The sequence below is a fragment of the Hyperolius riggenbachi genome, chromosome 11, assembly GCF_040937935.1.
Source record: "Hyperolius riggenbachi isolate aHypRig1 chromosome 11, aHypRig1.pri, whole genome shotgun sequence".
Taxonomy (NCBI): domain Eukaryota; kingdom Metazoa; phylum Chordata; class Amphibia; order Anura; family Hyperoliidae; genus Hyperolius; species Hyperolius riggenbachi.
The window spans coordinates 107689486-107716013 of NC_090656.1; the positions used below are offsets into that span (position 1 = coordinate 107689486).

At 43.5% G+C, this 26528-nt stretch overlaps 1 protein-coding gene across 3 annotated transcripts in view; it reads left to right on the forward strand.

The window, feature by feature from the left end:
• Positions 1-4898: 4898 nt before the first annotated feature.
• LOC137538065 (vomeronasal type-2 receptor 26-like) overlaps positions 4899-26528 on the forward strand; it is a 31004-nt gene continuing 9374 nt past the window's right edge. For 2 of the 3 annotated variants that reach the window (XM_068260032.1, XM_068260031.1), the window contains exons 1-2: positions 11699-11880; positions 24371-24491. Coding sequence is in view for 2 of the 3 variants with exons in the window: in XM_068260031.1 (XP_068116132.1) it covers positions 11866-11880; positions 24371-24491 (136 nt within the window). In the remaining variant the exon portion in view is untranslated. Of the gene's footprint in view, positions 5085-11698; positions 11881-24370; positions 24492-26528 lie in introns of those variants that run through there. The other variant, XM_068260030.1, reaches the window with a different exon arrangement.

Genomic DNA, 26528 nt, shown 5'->3' on the forward strand with positions numbered 1-26528 from the left:
ATTAAAGTTGGTCACACACGGTCGGACGCAATCAATCAATAGGGTCGGGCAGATGACAGTCACAGATCACAACGGATGCTGGCCTGTGAAGTAACTATTACACAGTACAGAAGCTAATAAACTCACAGACTAATAGTGGAAATTAAGTAAACGAGTAGTAGTAGTAGTAATAGAGGTAGGTAGTAGTAGTACGCAACTAACTATAAATCCCTAGTGTACTACACAATAACTAAGTCATGTGGCAGACAGTGAGTGACAATTAAAGTCGGTCACACACGGTCGGACGCAATCAATCAATAGGGTCGGGCAGATGACAGTCACAGATCACAACGGATGCTGGCCTGTAAAGTAACTATTACACAGTACAGAAGCTAATAAACTCACAGACTAACAGTAGAAATTAAGTAAACGAGTAGTAGTAGTAGTAGTAATAGAGGTAGGTAGTAGTAGTACGCAACTAACTATAAATCCCTAGTGTACTACACAATAACTAAGTCATGTGGCAGACAGTGAGTGACAATTAAAGTCGGTCAAACACGGTCGGACGCAATCAATCAATAGGGTCGGGCAGATGACAGTCACAGATCACAACGGATGCTGGCCTGTAAAGTAACAATTACACAGTACAGAAGCTAATAAACTCACAGACTAACAGTAGAAATTAAGTAAACGAGTAGTAGTAGTAGTAGTAGTGGTAGGTAGTAGTAGTACACAACTAACTATAAATCCCTAGTGTACTACACAATAACTAAGTCATGTGGCAGACAGTGAGTGACAATTAAAGTCGGTCACACACGGTCGGACGCAATCAATCAATAGGGTCGGGCAGATGACAATCACAGATCACAACGGATGCTGGCCTGTGAAGTAACTATTACACAGTACAGAAGCTAATAATCTCACAGACTAACAGTAGAAATTAAGGAAACGAGTAGTAGTATTAGTAGTAGTAGTGGTGGTAGGTAGTAGTAGTATGCAACTAACTATAAATCCCTAGTGTACTACACAATAACAGTGAGTGACAATTAAAGTCGGTCACACATGGTCGGACGCAATCAATCAATAGGGTCGGGCAGATGACTGTCACAGATCACAACGGATGCTGGCCTGTACATAGTCAGTAACTATTAACTAACACAGTACTAAAGCTAATAAAGTAACAGATTACAGCAGTTCAAATTAACTAAACCAGTACTAGTACACAACTAACTATAATCCCTAACCTACCTAAGCTAGTAGTAGGCTAAGGCTACCTAGGCTAGCAGGTCTAGTCGGCACACAGACTAACACTAGCCTAACACAGTATACAGTATACACTAGCTGACTAAAAACAATCAAATTACTATCTAACTATAAATAAGTACAATATAAGTGTGTAGAATGAGTGTAGGATGCAAAACGCTGGGTTTAGCACAAGAAAAGCACTTGCTCTCAGACGCAGCAGCACTGGAGATGCTCTTAGTACCACAAGTCACTAAGCAAGTACGGGGCTCCACAACATGGCCGACCCCTTATATAGAGGAGGGGAGGGCCAGGCTCCCCTCCTCTGATTGGTTGCTAGGGTTGCCAGGGCCTCGGCTGGAGGACTTCTGATTGGCCCAATGACGTCATTCCCAGAAGCCGAACCTCGTGATCACCGTGTCATCCGGCCGAATTCGAGTTCGCCTATTCGTCAACCTTCGGATTCGAATTCGGTATCAGCATTCGTGCTTCAGCTTCGACTTCGGCAACCCTGAAAATCTACCCAAATATTCGGGTATATTTGAATTCGAGAGTCCTGATGAGCACCCCTGCTCACTCTTCCTTCATAGAGAGGGTCGGGGAGAGGCAGAGATCCGCTCGTCGATTGACGTCAGGAGAGGCAGAGCTGCGGCTGAAAGCTCTGCCTCTCAGCGCAGCAAAATCCACAACCAAGTTGGTCATGGATGTTTGTCCGGCAATTTGGGGGGTCTAGACCCCTTGTTTTGCAGCGGGGATGCAGCGGTTTACTTGTGCTGAGACTACTGAAGCGAATAATAAGGTAAAAAGGGCAAACTTTATTCGCTTCAGTGTCTCTTTAAACCCCCCTAGTGACCAGGCCATTTTTTTCAAAACAGGCCACTGCAGCTTTAAGGCCTAGTTGCAGGGCCGTACAACTCAGCACACAAGTGATTCCTCCCCCCTTTTCTGCCCAACAACAGAGATTTCTGTTGGTGGGTTATGATCACTCCCAGGATGTTTATTTTTTTATAAATGTTTGTGTCTTTATTTTTTAAGTAAAATTTCGTAATTTCTTTTTATTTTGTATCCCTCCCTCCCTCCCCGCCAGCAAATCAGCGTGATCGGCTGTCATAAGCTTCAGCCTATGACATCGGCTGGATCACTTCCCTGCCTACAAAAGGGACAGCCATGTCACACGGCTGTCCCCAGTACAGCAATGCCTTAGATCGCAGCACTGTACAGTGTTATAAGACAGCGGTTTCGCCTTCTAACAGTCCCTAGCGGTGAACGCTGCTGGGAGACTGCTGACGGAGCTCTAATCCGTCATTCAAGCGGGGACGCGCGCATCGGCACGCGAGATCCCCTGCAATCTCCATTCCCAGCTATTCACTCCAATCGCCGTGGAGTGGTCCTGGGGCTGCCACGCTGCTCACACTAATCGTCGTAGGCGGTTAATAATAAAAATGATAATCTGTATTCCCTACAATTTGCAGATTAGTTATGGAGCCACTGATATCGCTCTCAGTGATCGCACTAAATATCCATTCTTCTTCCGCACGGCTCCCACCTATCTAATGCAGAATGCAGCCATTGTACAGCTGCTGAAGCAATTTGGATGGAACTGGGTTGGAATTGTGACCACAGTTGATGACAGTAAGGCCAGAGCCGCTGAAGCCCTACGGGAAGACATCATCAGCAGCGGTGGTTGTGTTGAGTATTTGTTTAAAGAAAGCCTGAAAACATCAGATTGGAAACACCCATTTCATACAGTTGTTAGCAAATCAACAGCACAAGTTCTTATTACATACTGCAATCATGAATTTGTGTTGGATTTGTTATCTGGAATTACTAACATCAAAGTCTTAATCATAACTGATGGAGCAACAATTTTCCAAAGAAACATGTTTGTAGATGTATCAAGGTTGAATGGATCCCTGTTGATTCTTCCTTCGCACCACATTATTCCTAATTTTAAGCAATTTCTCTTATCGATCTCTGCATCAGACTATCCAGATAGTTATGTTATGTATTACATGTGGACTATGCAATTTGACTGCTCCCCATGGGAAAATGAAATCATAGCAGACCCGTGTCATTATATGGAGCACCTAAGTATATTTAACAAGTATGACTATGATGTAGAAAACTTCAGACTAACTTTCCGTGTTTACACAGCAGTGTATTCTCTGGCACACGCATTGCACAACATGCTTTCAGCATTAAACTATCATGGTAGATCCTCTTCTGTATCAGCACATAATATTAATCCTAAAAAGGTGACTAACTCCTTTCTGTATATAGTTTTGCACGATTTAAAGGGGCACTATGGCGAAAAATTTTAAAATTAAAATATGTGCAAACATATACAAATAAGAAGGATGTTTTTGCCCAGAGTAAAATGAGCCATAAATTACTTTTCTCCTATGTTGTTGTCACTTACAGTAAGTAGTAGAAATCTGACAGAAGCGACAGGATTTGGACTAGTCCATCTCTTCATAGGGGATTCTCAGGAATGTATTTATTTTCAAAAGCACTTAGTGAATGGCAGTTGCTCTGTCCAACTGCCAAAAAACTGTGTAGCGAGCAGAGAAGCTGGCCAGCATCATTGTTTAAATCCCTTTTAGGGAATATCTTTATAAAGAATAAAAGCCTTGCTAAGAATCCCCTATGAAGAGATGGACTAGTCCAAAACCTGTCGCTTCTGTCAGATTTATACTACCTACTGTAAGTGACAGCAAAATAGGAGAAAAGTAATTTATGGCTCCTTTTACTATGGAAAGAAAATACTTCTTATTTGTCTATGTTTACACATATTTTAAATTTTAAAAATTTTCGCCATAGTGCCCCTTTAAGACGGGATTGTATATGTGTGTGCATGCGCACGCCCACTATTTTTGTGAGGGCATGGGCATGCACACGTTTTCTTCACTGATCAATTTATTCTTAGCACTGGCACTTTATTTGAATAGGACAATGCACTTTACCTTTGTTAATCACTGTACACCTGCATAAGCCAGGCGGACAACTTATGGACTATATCATGCAAGAATTATGAAGTATATATAGCTGGCAGAGGTTTATACCAATTATAATCGGTGATTTCAGGGAGACTGGATTGTTTTAATTGTTTTTAATTGTACTTTTTTTCTGCATGCACCCAAGAGCCAATTGTTTTCCTTGTGCCTTTATATATAGTATTTTGTTGGTATGGTGCATGCATAAAACATTCTTCCGGTTTTTTGATTCTACATTTGTTATATGGTTTATCCATTTGTTTGGCTTTCCCACACGGTCATCCTTTTTTCCTATTTAACCCTTTAATTGTACTGAGTTAATGTTTAATAAAGATGTGTTGTTTCATGAGAATACTTGAGTCATAATGAATTAATATTTGATAAGGGCCCTGATTGGCTTTGCTTTTGCTTTTTTGTGTATATGATAATGTCCTTCATTGCCAATGGGCTTAAGTTTATGTGCACTAGGGTGCACAATATTGATAGTGCTCAAGTTTTTCTGTTTGTCTCAGGTGACAAAAAATCTAATTTCTTTACATTGCTTAATGAGATAAAGTATATATATTTCTTACTGTGTTCACCACTTACTTATTAGGTTGCATTTGTTTCACCTTTTTATCTTTGTATTTTCTTCAGCTCATAAAATACATAAAGACTGTTCAGTTTAAGACCACTGGAGGAGATGATGTATTCTTTGATCACCAAGGAAATTTTCCAAGTCCTCTAGATGTTACCAGCTGGGTGATATACTCAAATCGCAGTTCAATAATGAAAACTGTTGGACATTTCCATTCTGAATCTTCATCTCCCGGAGGATCTCAATTAATTATCAACCAAAGCAGTGTTACATTTGCACAACATATATCTAGGGTAAGAAATCACCTTTTCTGCTCATTTAAAGACTACGGGCTCGATTCACAAAGCGGTGCTAACCCAGTTAGAGACTTTAGGCATGATAACCATTGCACCACTCTGGTGAAAAGCCAGTTTAGGTGTGATAAGTTTAGGCATGATAAGTTTAGGTGTGATAAGTTTAGGCATGCTAAGTTTAGATAAGTTTAGATCGCTTGCAAAGTCCCGCACGCAAAGCAGCGCCATTAAACTTTATACGAAGTGCACCAGACTTCGCTAGCGTAAAACTTTTGATCAGCTGTGCACTGCGGTGCTAACGCAGTTGGCGCTTAAACTTATCATGCCTAAACTTATCACACCTAAACTTATCATGCCTAAACTTATCACACCTAAACTTATCACACCTAAACTTATCATGCCTAAACTGAGTTTAGGCATGATAAAGGGCTTTTCACCAGGGTGCTAACTGTTAGCACCGCTTTGTGAATCAGGCCCTACATATCCTCCCCCCTTCTCAGAGTATACAGTCTTATTGTTCATTTTGCTTCCTCCATCCAGTTACATTCCTTCTCGGGGCCTTACAGTCCCTCATTTATTCTCACATATCCCTGTGCATGTGTGCAAGTGCATGCATGTCATACAATGATTTTGTGCAGCACCCTCTAAGGCTGGAAGGTTGTATGCACTTTCTTCTACAACATGCGTGTGAATAGGAGGTATGGCAACAGTGTGAGATAAGTGGGGACTGATGAGGCCTTTAAAGAAAATTCAGTCATGTGGGGTAAGGGGGCGTGGTTACCCTGGCATTTCTGCTCAACTACTCTTGCTATCATTGGCCCCCAAAGGTAGCAGGATACAGAGAGAGAGAGAGAGAGAGAGATGAGCCCCAGAGATATATAACTTTTATTAGGCAGATGTAAAAGATGGTTGTAGGTTGGCACTGCTGTACGGATACGATCTAGCTATAGAACATGCACTAGTGGGGCAATAGGCTCCTCCTCTTGTAAGCCCTTCATCAGCGTGCTCAAGCTGACAGTAGTGGTAGATTGATCAATAGTTGAGAGAGAACAAAAGCAAAGAGAAAGCTAGCACTGCTGCAGTGGCTTAATTTATTGTAGCAAAAGTATCTAAGGCAACTAAAGGGGCCTATACACTCAGCCGATTAGTAGCCATATAAACATAATCTCTCCTCCCTCCTCCAAAATAGAGAAGATGTTAGAGTACAAGATGTGTGCGGAGAGGAGGTGACACTCTAGAGCAGCGCTGGGAAAACTACGGCCCACGTGTCGTATGCACTGTAAATCCAGCCCGCCACTAGGTGGATGAATTCCGCTCTCCCCCCCTTCCCCCCTGCAGAGCCATGAGCGGGCAATAAGCGTGGGTTATCACTCATCTGATTCACCACTTCCAGCATCGCATCTACATGGTAACGGCATCACATGACTTGTAATACGCTGGCATGTGCTGACGGCATGTCACGTTATTACCATGGAGTCATGATGCTGGAAGCGACGATCAGGTGAGTGTTAACCTGTGCTTATTGCCCCCTCGCGAATCTGCAGGGAGGGAGGAAGGAGGGAAAATATTTTAGGAATACACTCCGTGATCCGCAGCATGTGGCCTGGGCCATGCAAACTTTGCACAGGCCTGCTCTAGAGTGAGTGTCAGGGAGTCACCTCCCTCCACAGTTTCCCTTGGGAAGCCCCACACTCTCTCTATTTACACCACTGTCACGTTTATAAGGCACCACTCTCATTAGCATGTGAAATCCCTCCAACCAGTGCTATATCTTTCCATGAGCAGTTGGGCTGCTGTAGCACTAAATCCCTCAGGGGTGAGGGTACAGTCAAATTTTCCTCATAAAAAAAGTCAAATTTTTAACATACATTTTCCCCATAAAAGGTAAAAGTGGAGTCTGCTCCTGTTTCTTAAACAGAGCTTAAGTGTTATAAGTGTTGCTTTCAAGTCTGAAAGTGATAGACAACTTTTGAGTTCAGATTTGGGATCAGCACCAAAGTCGTATCTAGAGGAGTGGAGGCATGGCTTGTGCCATGGGTGCCACAGCATCATGAGCACCATGGCTGTCTCCTCCTACATCTCTCACCTACATATACTGGGGGGGGGAGTTAATTATACACCTGTCACTACCCATATTGGAGGGTGACTTATACTGGGGGACACCATATTGGAGGGTGACTTACAGTATACTGGGGGACACCTCTATACTGTGTGGATACTTGGGGGGGGTGGGGGGTAATTATACTGGGGGACACCTGCCAAACCTATTCTAAGGGGATTTACTTATACCTCTCAATACCTATACTGGGGGGGCACCTCTCACCACTTATGTTTAAGAAGGCTACTTATACTGGGGAGACACCTCTAGCTACAGTATACTGGGTGAATTATCTCTGGCTACCTACAGTATACTGGGGTGCTACCTTTGGTTAATTATACTTGGGCGGGCTAACTCTATACTGGGGGGGGGGGGGGGCTACTTATACTAGGGGGACTTGTATCATTTCAAAAAAGTAGCTGTTATTATGGGGCAAGGTGGTCTGACCGAGGGGTGTTGGGGGGGGGGGGCAATTTCAGTGTTTGCCATTGGCGCTATATTACCCAGATACACCCCTGATCAGCACTAGTGTTGGTTGAACATCACAGTTAATAGAAAAGCCAAAATACATGCTAAAATCCCCAAATGTGCTGGGTATGTTAAAGGGAAGAGTCGGAAAAAGTTTTTTTGTTTTTTTATCGGGGCACACGTAGACCTCCCGCGCTTGCGCAGTAGTCCCATACTGACGTCACTGAGCCTGTTACCAGGGCCAGGGTTGGTTGCCAGGGATCGCAAATTCGAATCACGGGTTGCCGAATTCGAAGAGCTATGCTGCTGAAGAATTTGAATGTACCCAAATAGGAGCTCTTGGATTTAGCCGTGATCACACGTGATCACGAATTCGGCTTCGGTATCCAGAGGATGACGTCATCGGGCCAATCAGAAGATCCCCAGCCGAGGGCCTAGCAACCAATCAGAGGAGGGGAGCCTGGCCCTCCCCTCCTCTATATAAGGCGGTGGCCATGTTGCGGAGCCCGTCCTTGCTGTGTGACTGAGCGGTACTGAGAGCATCTCCAGTGCTGCTACGTGTCTGAGCAAGTGCTTTTCATTGTTAAACCTAGCATTTTACCTCCTGAACACATTCTACACACAATTGATTGTACTCATTTATAGTTAGATAGTGATTTGATTGTTATAGTTCAGTCAGCTAGTGTAGTGTATATACTGTATACTGTGCTAGGCTAGTGTTAGGTCTGTGTGCAGGCTAGGCCTGCTAGCCTAGGTGGCCTTAGCCTACTACTAGCTTAGGTAGGTTAGGGATTATAGTTAGTTACTTACTACTATTACTAGTTTACTTAATTTCAATTGTTAGTCTGTGAGTTTATTAGCTTCTGTACTGTGTTAGTTACTTTACAGAGGGCAGCATCTGATCTGTGACTGCCTGTCACATCTCTGCCTGACCTTATTGATTGCGTCCGTGTGTCACAGACTTTGATTGTCACCGTCGGTCACACGAGTTAGCTATCGACTACTAGTCTACTACACTACTACTACTAGAGATTATAGTTAGTTGTTATTTACCTACGTACTAGTTTACCTAATTTGTACTGTTTGTTAGTCTGTGAGTTTATTAGCTTCAGTACTGTTAGTTACTTTATAAAGGGCAGCATCTGTTGTGATCCGTGACTGCCTGTCATCTCTGCATGACCCTATTGATTGTGTCCGTGTTTGACAGACTTTGATTGTCACCGTCAGTCACACGAGTTAGTTATCGACTACTAGTCTACTACACTATTACTACTAGGGATTATAGTTAGTTGTTATTTACCTATGTACTAGTTTACCTAATTTGTACTGTTGTTAGTCTGTGAGTTTATTAGCTTCAGTACTGTGTTAGTTACATTACAGAGGGCAGCATCTGATCTGTGACTGCCTGTCACATCTCTGCCTGACCCTATTGATTGCGTCCGTGTGTGACAGACTTTGATTGTCACCGTTGGTCACACGAGTTAGTTATCGACTACTAGTCTACTACACTACTACTACTAGAGATTATAGTTAGTTGTTATTTACCTACGTACTAGTTTACCTAATTTGTACTGTTGTTAGTCTGTGAGTTTATTAGCTTCAGTACTGTCAGGGCCGGCCCGCTCATGAGGCGGGGTGAAACTTTTGCCTCAGGTGGCACATTTCTAGGAGAGGCACCCGCCCATCCGTGGGCTGGAGGGGTAGCGGGCAGGACGGGGTTATTGGGCCTAGCGGCGGGGAGGGGGGTCGCACCCCCCCTCCCTCGCCTGGGTCCCCCGATCTGCGCTCCCCTCCAGCCTTAAATAGTTAAGAAGCAGCCGCTACTCGTAAGAGGCACGGGCGGGGAGGACGCACCTTTTACTCGCTCCAGCGTGCGCTCCACTGACGTCACTTCCTGCAGCGTTGCAGGAAGTGACGTCAGTGGAGCGCACGTCAGTGGAGCGCACGTCGGTCTGACCCCCCCTCCCCGCCCTTAGGCCCAATACCCCCATCCTGCCCGCTACCCCTCAAGCTCAGTGGCCCCTCACAGGGGGAGGGGCGCGGAGGCGGCAATTTTTTAAAAATTTGCCTCAGGCGGCAAAAAGTCTAGGGCCGGCCCTGAGTACTGTGTTAGTTACTTTACAGAGGGCAGCATCTGTTGTGATCTGTGACTGCCTGTCACATCTCTGCATGACCCTATTGATTGCGTCCGTGTGTGACAGACTTTGATTGTCACCGTCAGTCACACGAGTTAGTTATCGACTACTAGTCTACTACACTACTACTTCGGATTATAGTTAGTTATTATTTACCTATGTACTAGTTTGCCTAATTTGTACTGTTGTTAGTCTGTAAGTTTATTAGCTTCAGTACTGTGTTAGTTACTTTACAGAGGGCAGCATCTGTTGTGATCTGTGACTGCCTGTCACATCTCTGCCTGAACCTATTGATTGCGTCCGTGTGTAACAGACTTTGATTGTCACCGTCGGTCACACAAGTTAGTTATCGACTACTAGTCTACTACACTACTACTACTAGAGATTATAGTTAGTTGTTATTTACCTACGTACTAGTTTACCTAATTTGTACTGTTGTTAGTCTGTGCGTTTATAAGCTTCAGTACTGTGTTAGTTACTTTACAGAGTGCAGCATCTGTTGTGATCTGTGACTGCCTGTCACATCTCTGCCTGACCTTATTGATTACGTCCGTGTGTGACAGACTTTGATTGTCACCGTCGGCCATACGAGTTGGTTATCGACTACTAGTCTACTACACTACTACTAGGGATTATAGTTAGTTGTTATTTACCTACGTACTAGTTTACCTAATTTGTACTGTTGTTAGTCTGTGCAAAATGAGCTGAACAGAGGCGCCAACAGAATAAAACCAGTAATTAAAAAGTTAAAAAATTCGCTGAGGAGGCTATGGTGGCTCCGCCCCCTCCAAGCAGACACAAAAAACTGTGTAGTATAATCAAAATAAATTTATTGGTACACTCCAGGGTATAGATATACAACGCGTTTCGCGGGTATGAGCCCGCTTCCTCAGGCAGTAGAAGTAGGAGTACACAGCAATCTGTCAGCAACACACCTGGCGCCAAAGTCTGTGCGTTTATTAGCTTCAGTACTGTGTTAGTTACTTTATAAAGGGCAGCATCTGTTATGATCCGTGACTGCCTGTCATCTCTGCATGACCCTATTTAATTGTGTCCGTGTTTGACAGACTTTGATTGTCACCGTCAGTCACACGAGTTACCGTATTTTTCGGACTATAAGACGCTCCGGACCATAAGACGCACCTAGGTTTAGAGGGTAAAAACCAGGGGAAAAAAGAATGTATACTATAAACCTGGTGCATCTATGGTCGTCTTATAAAGCTTTGCCCAGTAAAAGCAAAGGCTGTGTGTACATACTATATATGCTGCCTGGACAATGTGGGAGCTGCTGCAATCAGGAGGATGCCAAGGATCTACAATTATTGTAGTGAAATTGGTGACACGGTCTGCCAAGTAATGAATAGGGACCTGTAAGTGGAATGCTGCAGCCGTCACTAAACCAAGCTGCACATCCAACCACCAGAACACAGTGTAGATGTTCAGCACCTTATAATAGGTGCATATATAATTGGCTTGGAAGTGTGTGCAATCTGTGTTGTAGTGTCTGTGCAGGACATGAAAAGGTATATTTTCATGTGAGGTTTTCAATGCAAAGACTTGTGAGACCACATTGGAATGAGGTGCTATTTATCTTGTGCACATCAGTAATATTACTGTTTTCTGCCTATTGTGCAATTTTGTGTATTGTGCTGTTATTTCTCCCTACCATACTTTATTCAGTGTGTGCTGTGGTCCTGCGTTATTTCTCCTACTGATGTTTATTCCATGCCTGCTGATTGGGGTCATCCTCAGTTAAAGCTTCAGTTCAGATTCAGGCAAACGGCAAGTGTGTAATCTGATTCCTCCACAGCTGGACATCGTCCTTCTCTGCTATTTGTTGTCCAGCGCTGCGATCCTGGTCTGTCCCCGTGTCTCTCAGCCCCAGTATTTCTACATGACGGTGAGCTCACATGACATGCAGGAAGTAAGACAAGGCTGAGAGACACGGGGACAGACAAGGATCGTAGCGCTGGACAACAAATAGCAGAGGGACGATGTCCAGCTGTGGAGGAATCAGATTACTCACTTGCCGTTTGCCTGGCTCTGAAGCTTTAACTGAGGATGACCCCAGTCAGCACGCATGGGATACACATCGGTAGGAGAAATAACACAGAAATACAGCACACACTGAATAAAGCATGGTAGGGAGAAGTAACAGCACACATGGAAGAAACAATTGTAGGGTTTTTACCATAGGATCACGGAACACACATGGATGGTCTTGAGGGCGAGAAGACGGCTTCTTCTTTGGACCAATCACTGCACTGACTCAGTAGCAGTGACCTATCAGATCACTGACATCTGATAGGTCACTGCTACTGAATAAGGGCAGTGATTGGCCCAGTGAAGGAGCTGTGGTCCCGCCCTCAAGACCATCGGCTGCACTTGGCACATAAATCAGTGGGAAATCTTTATTCCTTGTGTCCTCATGTCCTGTGTTTTTCTTAACATGCAGAGCAACATGCGGCAGTGATATTTGGCTGCAGTATGTATTTGTGGTGGACACCTTTGGACTATAAGACGCATTGACTTTCTCCCCCCACTTGTGAGGGAGAAAAAGTGTGTCTTATAGTCCGGAAAATACGGTAGTTATCGACTACTACCGTACTACACTACTACTAGGGATTATACTTAGTTGTTATTTACCTACGTACTAGTTTACCTAATTTGTACTGTTGCTAGTCTGTGCGTTTATTAGCTTCAGTGCTGTGTTAGTTACTTTACAGAGGGCAGCATCTGTTGTGATCTGTGACTGCCTGTCTCGGGGGGGGGGGGGGGGGGGGGGAAACAATATCCTCAGTGACTATTCTGGGGTAGACACGGCTAGTGTAGTTCCCCTTGATAAGAAATGTTTTTAGAAATGTTCTTGGTGAAAAGTATATGTGTGTATTCACTATTTTCATGTCATGTGACCGGATGGTCAGGTGACTTCCTGTAGGTGGGGTATATATGGGTAATGTTCACCTGAGGAAGGGCTACGCCCGAAACATGTCGTGTCCTTGTATGCGCTTTAACTGTATGGTTTGAAAACAGATTACTTGAAGAAGCAAGCGGTGTGCTGTCTCCTGTTTTTCATCTAGTACAAAGTGTGCAGGAATGGTGTACCTGTGGGAGAGCGGCACTTGCTTCCAGGCCTGGAGACGGATAGGCCTGTTAAAGCGCGTGGAAAGTGTGTTCTATATCTTGTGCCTGTCACATCTCTGCCTGACCCTATTGATTGCATCTGTGCGTGACAGACTTTTATTTGTCACCGTCTGTCACACGAGTTGGTTATCGACTACTGAGTGTAGACTACCATACTGTCTGTTAGTACTACTACTATATAAAAAAAAAAAAACTTTCATTTTTTTTTGTCACTCACCACCTTTCACCACCAACCCAACCACAATTTGATGAGGAGGAGGGGCCTGATGCAGGGGATGTTGGGGCAGAGGAGTTGGTTGAGGAGGGCTCAGAGGAGATGTTTGGGGATGATGATAATGAGGTGCTGGATCGTCCCTATGTGCCACCACCAGCACAGTTGGTTGAAGGCAGCTCATCATCGGAGGAGGAGGCGTCTCTGGCACAGAGGCGCGGCACCAGCATGGCGGCCAGCACAGGGCGTGGAAGGCAGGAGCCACAGCCTGCTGCTTTAGTCGCTACCACCACCATCCGCACCAAAGCTCCTCCCAAAAAAAAACAGCCCTCCAAAAATTCTGAGGTGTCTGAGTTAAAAACTGTGCTGTCCCAGTTGTGCATTGGGCACAATGTGAGCTGCATGACTGCTGTCCGGTACCTCCTGCTGTTGGTGATTATTTACAGCCGTGGTCCCAGCGCTAGGTACCATGGCCCCGTTACATTGCCTGCTGCCAAACGTCACTCCTCCTCCTCCTGCTGCTGCTGTATTTAACCTCCTGCTGTCTGTGTTCCCACCGCCAGGGTGCACAGAATTATGCGCTGCTGCCAAACGTCACTCCTCCTCCTCCTGCTGCTGCTGTATTTAACCTCCTGCTGTCTGTGTTCCCACCGCCAGGGTCCACAGAATTATGCGCTGATGCCATGCGCCAATAGCTATTTACGCCAGAAATTTAGCTATGCTGTTGAAGAAATTTTTTTACAACAGTTGAGTTCTGTAGGGAAAAACATTGAGTACAAGAGGAAGAATATGAGACAAAAGAAAAAAAAAAGATAGTGGTGGTGGTGAAGAAGATGAAAAATAATAACCAGGAGGAGAAGAAGAAGAATAACCAGGTGAAGAAGAAGAAGAACCAGGTGAAGAAAGAGAAGAAGAAGAACCAGGGGAAGAAGAAGAAGAACCAGGTGAAGAAAAAGAAGAAGAAAAACCAGGTGAAGAAAAAGAAGAAGAAGAACCTGGTGAAGAAGAAGAAGAACCAGGTGAAGAAAAAAAAAGACGAACCAGGTGGTGAAGAAGAAGAAGAAGAAGAAGAACCAGGTGAAGAAAAAGAAGAACCAGGAGAAGAAGAACCAGATGATGATAAAGAAGAAGAAGAACCAGATGATTGAAGAAGAAGAAGAAGAAGAAGAACCAGATGATGATGATGAAGAAGAAGACGAAGAAGAACCAGGTGAAGAAGAAGATGAAAAACCAAGTGAAGATGAACCAGAAGAAGAACCAGGTGAAGAAGAAGAAGAATCAGGTGCCAGTGAAGAAGAAGATGATGAAGATGATGGGGATGAATGATGATGAGAAAGAATATGGTAAAACAGAAAAAGAAGACGGGAAAGAAAAAGATGGAGAGACGAAAAAGAAGAAGATGAAGACGGTGAAGAAGAATCAACAAGAAACGCAGAAAAAAAGTTTTCCATCAAATTTTTTTTTTTTTTACATTGGCCATCCGAATTCGTGATCACGACTATTACCCGAATTCAATTACCGATCACGACTCGAATTCGCATCTAATTCGATGGACGTGATCACGACCAAATCCAAATTTGAATGTACTCAAATTGGAATGTACTCAAATCGCAATTGGGTACATTCAAGCACCACTGACCGGGGCTCACCACGGCTGAACGGCAGACCGCGGGAGGATGACGTGGGACTTAGACGTGTTTATGTGATGGGAGGAAGCCCCGGGTAAGTATCAGAGCTTTACTTTAGTTAATCTCTGGGGCACTTTAAGGTTTGCAGATATGGTGCTGATGAAATGGCGAATTTGGAGATATTGCAAATAGTGTGCATCCTGAAGTTCCATGTGCTATTTGAGAGCCACAAAAGAGTAAGTTAATGGATCCAGTAAATCCTTCATGAAACAAATCTGCTTCAATTGCCAAATTGAGTTTGGAGAGCTGCATAGTCCCGGTTGAAAGGCTTGGTTTCCAAAAACAGGGATGAAACTGGAGGTCTGCATAAATAAAGACATTCCCCTGCACAGGGTAGATCACAGATGTGTATTGGAGAGAATAGAGGAGTATAGCTAAAAAGCTATAGACTTGCTGCAATACAAACCCTAATAGGGAGCTAGGAAGATAGGGCCTAACTGCATGAAATTCAGTTTGCGCCCAACTAGCATGAGGGGCCTTTTCATTCCAGGCAACCATCTGTCTAATCTGGCGTACTATACAGTAATTATACATTTTTGGAACAGTCATTCCCCCCCACATGCCTCTGAAGAGTTAAGATGGCTTGTGAGATGCAAGGAAACTGGTTGTGTAATATAAACTTCGGCAAAGTATGCGACAAAGGGGCCAAAGACGCCTGTGATATCCATACAGGTAAGACTGAGAATACTTAGACCAATTTTGGCAAGGAATTCATTTTAAGAAGCCACACACCCAGCCAGGAATATCTCTCCTATGATTAGTCAAATCAGCCGAAACACATGTTAGGCTTGGATCCCACTAGAAAGCGCCGCTATCACAATCGCTAGCGATTTGTGTAGCATTTTGCAAGTGATTTTGGGAGCGATTTCCCTGCTCCTATACAGTTCATTAGAATGGAAATGCTCCCAAAATGCTGCATGTTCTGCAATTGAGATTTCCTTATTTGCAATCACTCTAGTGGAATCAGTCCCAACCATTTACATTGGCAGAGCGTTTAGGGCAATCGCTAGCGATTGAAAGCGCTCCCTGAACGCTAAATTAAAAAAAACACGCTCCAGTGGGTTCCAGGCCTGATACAGGTTGAACATTATGGTGAACTAGTTGAGATGTACACTTAGGCATTTGAATACCTAAATACTTCAGGGTGGGAAGCTGCCATCGATATGGGTAGATTAACCAAAGTGGAGGCAGATACGTGGAATAGGAGGACCTCAGGTTTGTTATCATTTATTTTATAATTAGAAGCCTTTCTATACCTGGAGAGCTCCGCATGTAAGTTTGGAAGAGAAATAAGTGGATTTATAAGTGATAGCAGCACATCATCAACAAATAGTGATATATTAAAATGGGACTTACAAATCTTGATACCCGTTATGTGAGAGCTGTCCCTTATCCTTGCTGCCAGAGGCTCCATGGTAAAGAGCAAACAGTAGAGGGGACATGGGACAGCCCTGACTTGAGCCATTTGTAATGGAGAACTAATCATTATTGTGGATCTATATATGGTATTGTTATGATCACTTTTACAGCATGTACTGCTGGCTACAGTTTTACTGTAGACAAGCAGTTTTTGTTTTTTTTTACATGCTTTTGCTCGCATAGTTTTGCTGGCAAACACACTGAGTGTTGATTCCTTCTGCAATCTTTTTCTGGCAGGCTGCATATCATTGTCTGCCCTTTCCTGCTGTCAGCCTGTGATTGATTATCATTCACCTGTGTGGGAATCTGCATGTCTGCTCCCATTGGATGACCTCAGTATAAAGGGCTGCTTCCTGCAGTGCTCCATGGGCTATCATAGCTTCAGCATAATCCTGTCTTGCTGCTGTTATGGCCCCAGACTGTGGTCATAGTTCTAATGTTAATTCATGTGGACTGCACTGATCTCCTGCGTAGGAGTCAGTGAGTCCTTCTAGTTTTGCTCCTGTTTATCTGTATTTGTTACTTTGCTTGTCTTGCATCATATATTGGTTCATCGCCGATATATACGCATACTAGCACGTTTGTTATTTTCCTTGTATTTGTGTTATGTTAATACATCAGTGTCGCTGATATATACGTACACAAACTGTTTATATCCTGTGTTCAGTCAGTCAGCTTCCAGCACGTTTTGGTAGGTTGCGCGTATCGTGATCACCCGTGCTTAGTCAGCTCAGTCCTGTTCCTGTTACCTTGTGTGGATTACGCTCACTTCTACATAGAAGTAGCGACTCCCTCCTAGTCCTGTTCCTGTTACCTTGTGTGGATTGCGCTCACTTCTGCGTAGAGGTAGCGAATCCCTCCTAGTCCTGTTCCTGTTACCTTGTGTGGATTGCGCTCACTTCTACATAGAAGTAGCGAATCCTTCCTAGTCCTGTTCCTTGTATCGTTCCAGTTCCTAGTTAGCGTTCCTTGCTCATGTTATATATCAGTTCATCGCCGATATATACATATGTTAGTCAGTCGTGTGCAGTTTCATTGATAGCTGTAATTGTAATACGCTAGGAATACCATATCCATTTTATCTTAAGTATTGTTTGTGGTTGCTCGGCTACGCCTGCTCTGTGCGCCACATCTCCTACGGGAGTCAGTCCTCTCCTCCACTACACTGGGGATATCCTGGTTCCTTGTGCTTGCATGTGTGTCTCCTTCACGTCAGGTTATGCATTACGTGCTGACTTTGGAGTATATACCACCGAGCGTGACAGGTATATTTAAGGCTACCAGGGGATTTGTGTACAGTTTCACCCTCACCCCCCCTTCCCCTCCTAACACACTAGTGCACACTAACCACAGTGAATGCCAGCAGTTGCAGTGACTCTGTTTCTTTAAATGTACAATAACACTGCAAGAAAACAAACACACTAGTGCATGGTAAACTGTACACAGGTGGTGTCTGTTGTGGTGTATATAAGCTACCACACCACAGACAGCAACAACAAAAATGTAACAGTGCAGTCAAGGTCAGTTTTGGAGTCACGATCAGTTCATAAGGACTATTGTGGTAAATAGCTGGTGAACTGCAAGGAGCAGAGAGAGCACGTACAAACAGCCAAACAAGCACTGCAGCATACAGTGATGGCAGTAAAACACATTATCTACCATATTTTTTGGACCATAAGACGCTACGGACCATAAGACACACCTAGGTTTAGAGGGCAAAAACAGAGGAAAAAATATATAACCTGGTGCGTTTATGGTGCAGGGGCATCTTATGGACTTTTTTTTCTCCCTAATTGGTTTCTATCTATGTTACACTGCCCAGCTACACTAACCCCTGCAAAACGAACTACCCTAGACTAACCCTTGCTGCCCGACTAGCTCCACTACCTACCCTAGACTTACCCCTGCTGCCCCACTAGCTACACTAATTACCCTGGACTAAACCCTGCTGCACCACTGGTTACACTAACTACCCTAGATTAACCCCTGTTGCCCAATTGCTACACTAACTACCCTAGACTAACCCCTGTTGCCCCCCACCCTCCAGCTACCCTAACTAATAACTGCCACAGAAGATCTAACCAAAGACAGCCTGCAAGTCCTCTTCTTCCTCTTCTCCATCTTCTCTCATCCTCCAGCGGAATGCTTTAACTCTGACTTTTCTTTGTGCCTCAAGACCCGCTGTATAAATCCTCCAAGGCCTCCGAGAAAGTCTATGACATGATGTGGGTGTGGCCAGCATGGCAGCAGGATAGGAGCACTCATGCCGAAAACCCACTGCAGAGATGGTGGAAACACACACCACGGCTTATTACTGTCCGCCTGTAGGCAGAAAACGGCTGTTGTGCACAGCCTGTTGTAGCTGCCAGATGCATGTTATATCGCCGCGGCCACTCACTGTGGCATGTGGCAAAGGAGAACACATGCTGGGGGGCCTGGCCAGCTTGATGGAAGGGCACATCTCTGGGAGCTTCCGAGGCAGATCAGGGGGACACCAGGGCGGCCAGCATTCCCGTTCCTCACCGAGGGATGTCGCAAGGAAGAAAACATGCTGGGGGGCCTGGCCAGCTTGTTGGAAGGGCGCATCTCCCTAAGCTTTCATGCTTAGCTGTGTTGTAGCCGCCAGATGCCACGTGGTAAGTGCTGTTACGTTAGTTGCAACGGCCAGCACTCCCGCGGCGAAGAAAACATGCCTGGCCAGCTTGTCGGAAGTGTCAGGGACACACCAGGGCGGGCAGCATTCCCGATCCTCCCTGCAGCGTGTCACAGACAAGAGAACATGCTGAAGACAGAGGAGTTGAATCACGCTGGATGGCTGCGCTCTATAGATTTGTGGTTGGGGACACACAATTTTGGTCACACATTTAGCTGCACATTCGGACCATAAGATGCAGGGACTTTTTCCCCCACTTTTGGGGGAGAAAAAGTGCGTCTTATGGCCTGAAAAATACGGTAACTGTCCCTCTCAATCTGCTGCAGCAGCCAGCAGCACCTCTCCCTACACTGACTACAGGCAGAATAAAAATGGCCACCGGGATCATGCCTTGTATAGGGTGGGGAGTGGCCTGGGTGGTGATCCTGTCTGATTGGCCATCCTGTCCCATGTGTCTTCAAGGTGAAGGGTCAAAAATGGCTCCATGGGAAAGTATAGGGAAGTTGCGAACGGCCTCTATAGTTCGCATTACTCGCAAATGAGTGAGTAGTGATCGTTCGCTGATGAACATGTTTGACCATGCCTAATAGAGATAGTAGAATATCATTAAAATTACTGATATTATACTTTAGGGGTTAGTAAAATTGCAGTAAAATTACCAATATTTTACTACTGCTATTTGACGCCCATTTTTCCTTGCATCCTTTTTGCATGGACGTTCTTCCTACAGCCTAAGTTGGCTACCCAGGTGAAAATTAAACACTTGCCTCTGCAGCACTCTACATCCTTACATTATAAGCATTGAGATGTGTTAGTAATCTACCTTTTTATTTCCATTTTAGTTGATTTTAAAGGACCACTATTGCGAACAATTGTAAAATTTAAAATACAGGTAAATACATACAAATAAGAAGTAAATTTCTTCCGCAATAAGATGATCTATAAATTACTTTTCTCCCATCCCGCTGTCACTTACAGTAGGTATTAGAAACAGAACAGACAAGTTTTCATTTAGTCCATCTCTTCATGGGGGATTCTCAGCATAGCCTTTATTTTTTATAAAGACACCCCTTGAAAAAGATTTTTATAAAGATGCTGGTCAGCCTTCCTTCTCGCTGCACACTTATTTAGCAGTTGGATGGAGCAACTGCTATTCACTAAGTGCTTTTGAAAATAAAGAAAACCCTGAGAATCCCCTATAAGGAGATAGGCTAGTCTAAAACCTGTCGGTTCTGTCAGATTTCTACTACCTACTGAAAGTGACAGCAAGATAGGAGAAAAGTAATGTTTGGCTAATTTTACTCTTGAAGAAATGTACTTCTTATTTGTGTGTGTTTACATTTATTTTAAACTTTACTATTTTCACAATAGTGGTCCTTTAACTCAGATTTATACCTCTTTGGGCGTCTCTTCCCTGTTTTTGCAGCTTAAAGTGTAAGTGTCAGGCATAAAATAAAAAATGAATTCTTTATTTTTATCTGGTAAACAAATAATAAGGATGCTAACCAGGCCATCCAAAAGTTTAAATCACTATTACTTTTCTTGATGATAAATGATCATTCCCCAGTTTACCTGATGCCTATTTGGTAACACACAAAATTTGGTACACAAAAAGGAAGTTGCAGGGCATGCTGGGTTGTCCTTTTTTGCTTCTCGATTTCCCCTCAGACTTAAAGAGGAACTCCAGGGAAAATAATGTAGTAAAAAAAGTGCTTCATTTTTTACCATAATTATGTATAAATGATTTAGTCAGTGTTTGCTCATTGTAAAATCTTTCCTCTCCCCGATTTACATTCTGACATTTATTACATGGCGACATTTTTACTGCTGGCAGGTTATGTAGCTGCTCCTAGCTGTTTTGGCTGGTAGAGACAGCTGCGGTGTTATCAATGTAGATAACACCCCAATAGCATCAACCCCCAAAGCTCGTTGCCTAGGGGTAACTCTGGACTCTGAGCTCTCCTTTAAACCACATATTAACACTTTAACTACCTCCTGCTACTTCCATCTCCAAAACATTTCCAGAATCCATCCCTTCCTTTCACAAGAAGCAACTAAAATGCTTGTGCATGCCCTAATCATCTCCCGTCTTGACTACTGCAACACACTACTCTGTGGTCTACCAAAAAGTAGACTGGCACCTCTCCAATCACTACTAAACTCTGCGGCCTGTCTCATCCACCTCTCTTCTAGATCCTCTGAGGCAGCCCCTCTCTGCCAATCCCTCCATTGGCTACCAGTTGCCCAAAGGATCCAGTTTAAACTTCTCACACTTGCATACAAAGCTCTACACAAGCTATCGCCTCCATACATTTCCTCTTTAATCTCCAGATACCTCCCCGCCCGGACCCTCCGTTCCTCACATGAGACCCTTTTGTCCTCCAGCCTAGTCACCTCCTCTCACTCTCGCATCCAAGACTTCTCACGGGCAGTCCCTCTACTTTGGAACCGGTTTGTCATGCCACGAGTCTGGAAACCTTCAAATGTACTCTGAAAACACACCTGTTCAGACACGCCTATAATTTGCTATAGGCAGCACTGAAGGCACACTGGCTCACCCACTAATCCTTGTGTTTCCTTCCCTTTTGTTTCCTCCCCACTACCCTCTAGATTGTAAGCCCGCAAGGGCAGGGACCTCCTCCTAGTGTTTCTCATACTGCTGTTATTTTAACATATGTATATGTACCAACTACATATCAACTATGTATGTATCTGTATTCATTCTATTCAATGTCATGACTGTACAGTGTCTTGTATTTCTTATGTATATTTGTTCCCCATTATTTGTTTGTACTATGTACAGTGCTACGGAAGATGTTGGTGCTATATAAATAAAAAATAATAATAATTCCTGTCTGTGAACCTTGTTACATTGTAACAAACTGCCAAAAGTACCGCGGCCCCAGAGCTTCTTGTGGGAGGGGTTTCAGCACAAAATCAGTCATACAGCGCCCCCTGATGGTCTGTTTGTGAAAAGCATTATATTTCTCATGTAAAAGGGGGTATCAGCTACTGATTGGGATAAAGTTCAATTCTAGGTTGGAGTTTCTCTTTAACTAATGCAGCTCAATTGGCTGAAGCCTCTTTCCATCCTGTTTTCCTTTCTGATTGGCCAATATTTCTCATGCTGAGACAATGCACTTTCTATAGTGAAGGGTGGGCAAATCAGGCAGAGGAGAGTAGAGCAGGAAATGACATCAGGATTAGCTTCAAAATAGCCACACTTAAAATTGGAAATGCTAAGAAGTATTTTCTCTTTTTTTACTGTAGAAAAATCACTAAAATCAAAAAGTGGACCGTGCAATACATATGTTATGTAAGTAGAGCAAGTATTTATCTACTTATATATGTGTTGTTTTTTCTGAGATAGTATGACTGACAACTCCTCTTTAAAGAGTACTTAAGGTAGCCATACACTGGTCGATTTGCCATCAGATTCGACCAACAGATAGATCCCTCTCTGATCGAATCTGATCAGAGAGGGATCGTATGGCTGCCTTACTTCAAACAGATTGTGAACCGATTTCAGCCTGAAACCAGTCACAATCTGTGGTGGTGGTGGTGCTGCCGCCGCTCCCCCCCCCCCCGCATACATTACCTGCTCCGCCGGCGCGACTCCCCAGGTCTCCGCTGTCTTCTTCTCCGCTCTTGTCTGGTCTCCGGGTCCGGCATGCTTCACTTATTCCTGTCTGGGGGAAGTTTAAACAGTAGAGCGCCCTCTACTGTTTAAACTTCCTGCCGGGACAGGAGGAAGTGAAGCATGCCGGACCCGGAGACCAGACCAGAGCGGAGAAGACAGCGGAGACCTAGGGAGTTGCGCCGGCGGAGCAGGTAATGTATTGTAGCTGTATTGCGTCGGTCGTCGGGCACTCGAACGGCGCTAGCGACGCGCTCCCTACCCGCGGGTGATCGTTCGTAATTTCCTGCACGGACCGATCGACGGGATCGATCTATTTGAGGACGAAATAGATCAAAATTTAGCTTGAAGCGTGAACAATGTGACAGCAGATTCGATCCCAGGGTTCGAATCTGCTGTCGATCGGCGGGAAATCGGCCTAGTGTATGGCCAGCTGAACAGTATAAAAGAGAGAGCCTGTCATATCGGATCCCCTGATCTTGAGTTAATAAGATAGAGACTGACAGGACAGGCTCTGTCTCTTATACTGGAAGTACTCTTTAATAGGACAAAGACTGGACCTCTTCTCCCCTTGCCATTAGGGATGAGCACATGGATTTTGTGGTGTATCGAATTCTAACTTTCACATTGGAATTTAACGATTTTGTGTTGAATTTTAGAATTCAGAGTTCATGGGATTCTGATTTGTAAATTCGGAAATATTTTCACGTAGCATTTTCAAATGTTTGCTAACAATTTTTGCATTCTTGTCCCTTGACCATGCTCAGTATACATTTTTTCCTCTAATTTTAGAATAAATGGTGAAAAATGTCTATGGAGCATGCTTAAGGGACATAAAAAGCAAAAATTATGGAAGAACATGAGAAAATTCCACTTCAAACTTTAACCTATTGTGAAATATTTTTGCACATCAACAGCAACAACCATATTTACCCATATGGTTAGTGTGAACATATGTTCACATTAAATTTTAATGATGTATGCAAGCTCGGAGTCTGCAAAATACAAAATTTGTTCTGAATTTTATGCAAAATTTCAGAATTTTGGCAGATTCAAAATTTGTCAATTCCTGTTATCCCTGTTCCCTAATCCCTACTTGGCATGTCTTCATGATTGTAAGTGTTAAGTTTAGAAGCTACATCGCTTAATCAACCTCCCTGGCAGTTTGATTATTTCCTGATTTTTGGGTTTTTAGCATGCTTTTAGACCCTAGATTGGGGGAAAAAATCACACCACAGAAATATCTGCGGCAGCCCAGTATTGACTCACCTCCCTGGGATCCATTCCAGTGCTGCAATTCTCCCTCTGTCCTCAAGGTGGTGCTGTAACCCTATAGTGAGATCACTGCCTGTTGTCATGACAATAGATGGCGATCTCACCAGAGGGATGCAGAGTCTCCGAAGACCGGAAGAAGAATGGCTACTGGCGTCTGGATGCCACGGGAGGTGGGTTAAAACGCCCGCTGCGCATAAGGCTCTGTACAAGCCTCCTGGGATCCACCCGGAGGCAGGCTTGGGATTACCGCTCCTGCTTGCTTTCTTCCACCTCTGTCCCGACTCGGGGATAATGCCAAGGAGATTAAACATACCTAAAGCCATATTTTGGCAAATAACCATATAGTTTCAAATGCATTCATTTTGTTTTAATTACAGTTATTCTAGGAGATTTTTGACCACTAACCAAGTAAATTTAGTGAATTCCTCAGTTTTAGCTGTACTCCTGGAATGCTAAACATAATGAAGAAAATACACTAAAAATCACATTTTTTACCATAAATTCTATCCATTGTGTTATTGGTTTGTTTTATTTTTATTTTTTTGTTTTGTTTTTTAGAATAAAAAATTTGTCTGCAGTGAAGATTGTCTCCCCGGATATAGAAAAATAAATCGAGGAGAGCCTATATGTTGTTTCAGCTGTATTCCCTGCTCAATTGGAGAAATATCAAATCTAACAGGTAACAAAACCGATTCAACTCTTATTATAAAAGTGTTTATCAGCCAGCAGGACTTATAGTCCTGGAATATATATTTCACAGGTTATATGCCTTGTACACAAAAGGCCACCAAAATTATAATACTGTATATTATAATTTATATTCAAGTAAATTATATTATAATTTATACCTAGTAAGTTATAAATATGTTATAGCAAGTTCAGTAAGTTGCTGGTTATCTACATTTCTTTATAGAGCTGCAATTTTTCTTAAAATGTATCCGAGCTTTTATACTGAGCCTTTGGCTTCAGCAGTTGAAACCGGTGGAGTTATTACCCTTTTCTGCGTTTCTGCTTGTGTTTGGCTATTGCACACCTGATAGTTGTTGAACACCTGTGTTGCGGTGTGTATAAAATAGTCATAGGGCCGTAGTCATATGCTACCTTTTATTGTTTGTCATTGCATTATCCTGTAGGGCTTATAAAAACCGAAGCCTTGTGCATATGCCTGACTTAAAGGACAACTATTGTGAAAATCATCAAATTTAAAATACATGTAATCAAATACACATACGAAGTACATTTTTTGTAGAGTAAAATGAGCCATAAATTAATTTTCTTCTATGTTGGTGCCACTTACAGTAGGTAGTAGAAATCTGGCAGAAACAACAGGTTCTGGACTAGCCCATCTCCTCAAGGGGGGTTCTCAGCAAAGCTTTTATTCTTTATAAAGACACTCCTTGAAAAATATTTATACAAAGATGCTGGCCAGGCTCCCTGCTCACTGCACAGTGTTTGGACTGTTGGACTGAGCAACTGCCATTCACTAAGGGCATTTGAAACTAAACAAAACCCTGAGGATCCCCTATGAGGTGATGGGCTAGTCCAAAACCAGCCAGATTTCTGATATCTGTCAGATCTCTACTACTTACTGTAAGTGACTGCAACATAGGAGAAAAGTAATTTATGGCACATTTTACTCTGGGAAAAATGTACTTCTTATTTGTATATGTTTACATATATTTAAAATTTTAAAATTTTTCACAATAGTGGTCCCTTAAGTCAGCTGAGGGGGCTGATAACGACCACTTCAGCCAACAATCAGGTGTGTGACTGTTGACCCTCGATGACCCACCTGATGACCCTCGATGCCCAACCCGCAAGCGATCTGCCAGACGGATGTACTCAACCCTAGCTACGCCAATCCCTCAATCGATTCCATTGTTTGCACCACTCCCTCACCCATCGTATGATTTCAAGCATGCGCTGCTCATCATCCCTCCATTGTGCCTCCCCCTCCCCCACATAGCAACAAAAGGGCATAATCAGCTAAACACCTGGCATACATGTGTGCAGCCCAGGCCAGCGATGTCCTGATCCCTGAAGGGCGACATAAGTAGATTGTGTGTACATGGCCTAAGTTTGCAATATATTAGATCAGGCATCGAGCAGTGAGCACCAGTGCTACATCATCACTGTGGTAAAACCATATTGTAAACTACTATAAATGTTCATTGTAGAGTTTTCAGGGGCTTTCCTAAGGCATGTAAACCATATAAACACACAACATAGTTTGTGCACATGTGCACTATCAGAATTTTACTAGGGATGGTCGGAAATGCCAATTTCCGATTCCGCGGTAAATCTGCATTCCGCCATTGCCAATTACCGGTTCCGCTTTCCGCTACCAATTTCCGCATTCCAATGCGGAATTTCCGCCGGAAATCGTGGAAATTACGCCCGACTTTAACATCAATTTTCTCAAAAACTATAAGGTCTTTTTAAAAAACAAATTTTGCATCTTATTCACAAGATTCTGTCTAATAAACCCTGAAAATTTGGTGTTTCTAGGACTTACGGGGGATTTGCTATTAACCGCTAAATTCGGCGGATTTTTACTGTACTGTAAAATGCAGAAAACTGCATTTGCCTATTTTCTGCATTTTACATTACAGTAAAAATCCGCCGACTTTAGTGGTTAATAGCAAAGCCCCCGTAAGTCCTAGAAACACCAAATTTTCAGGGTTTATTAAACAGAATCTTGTGAATAAGATGCAAT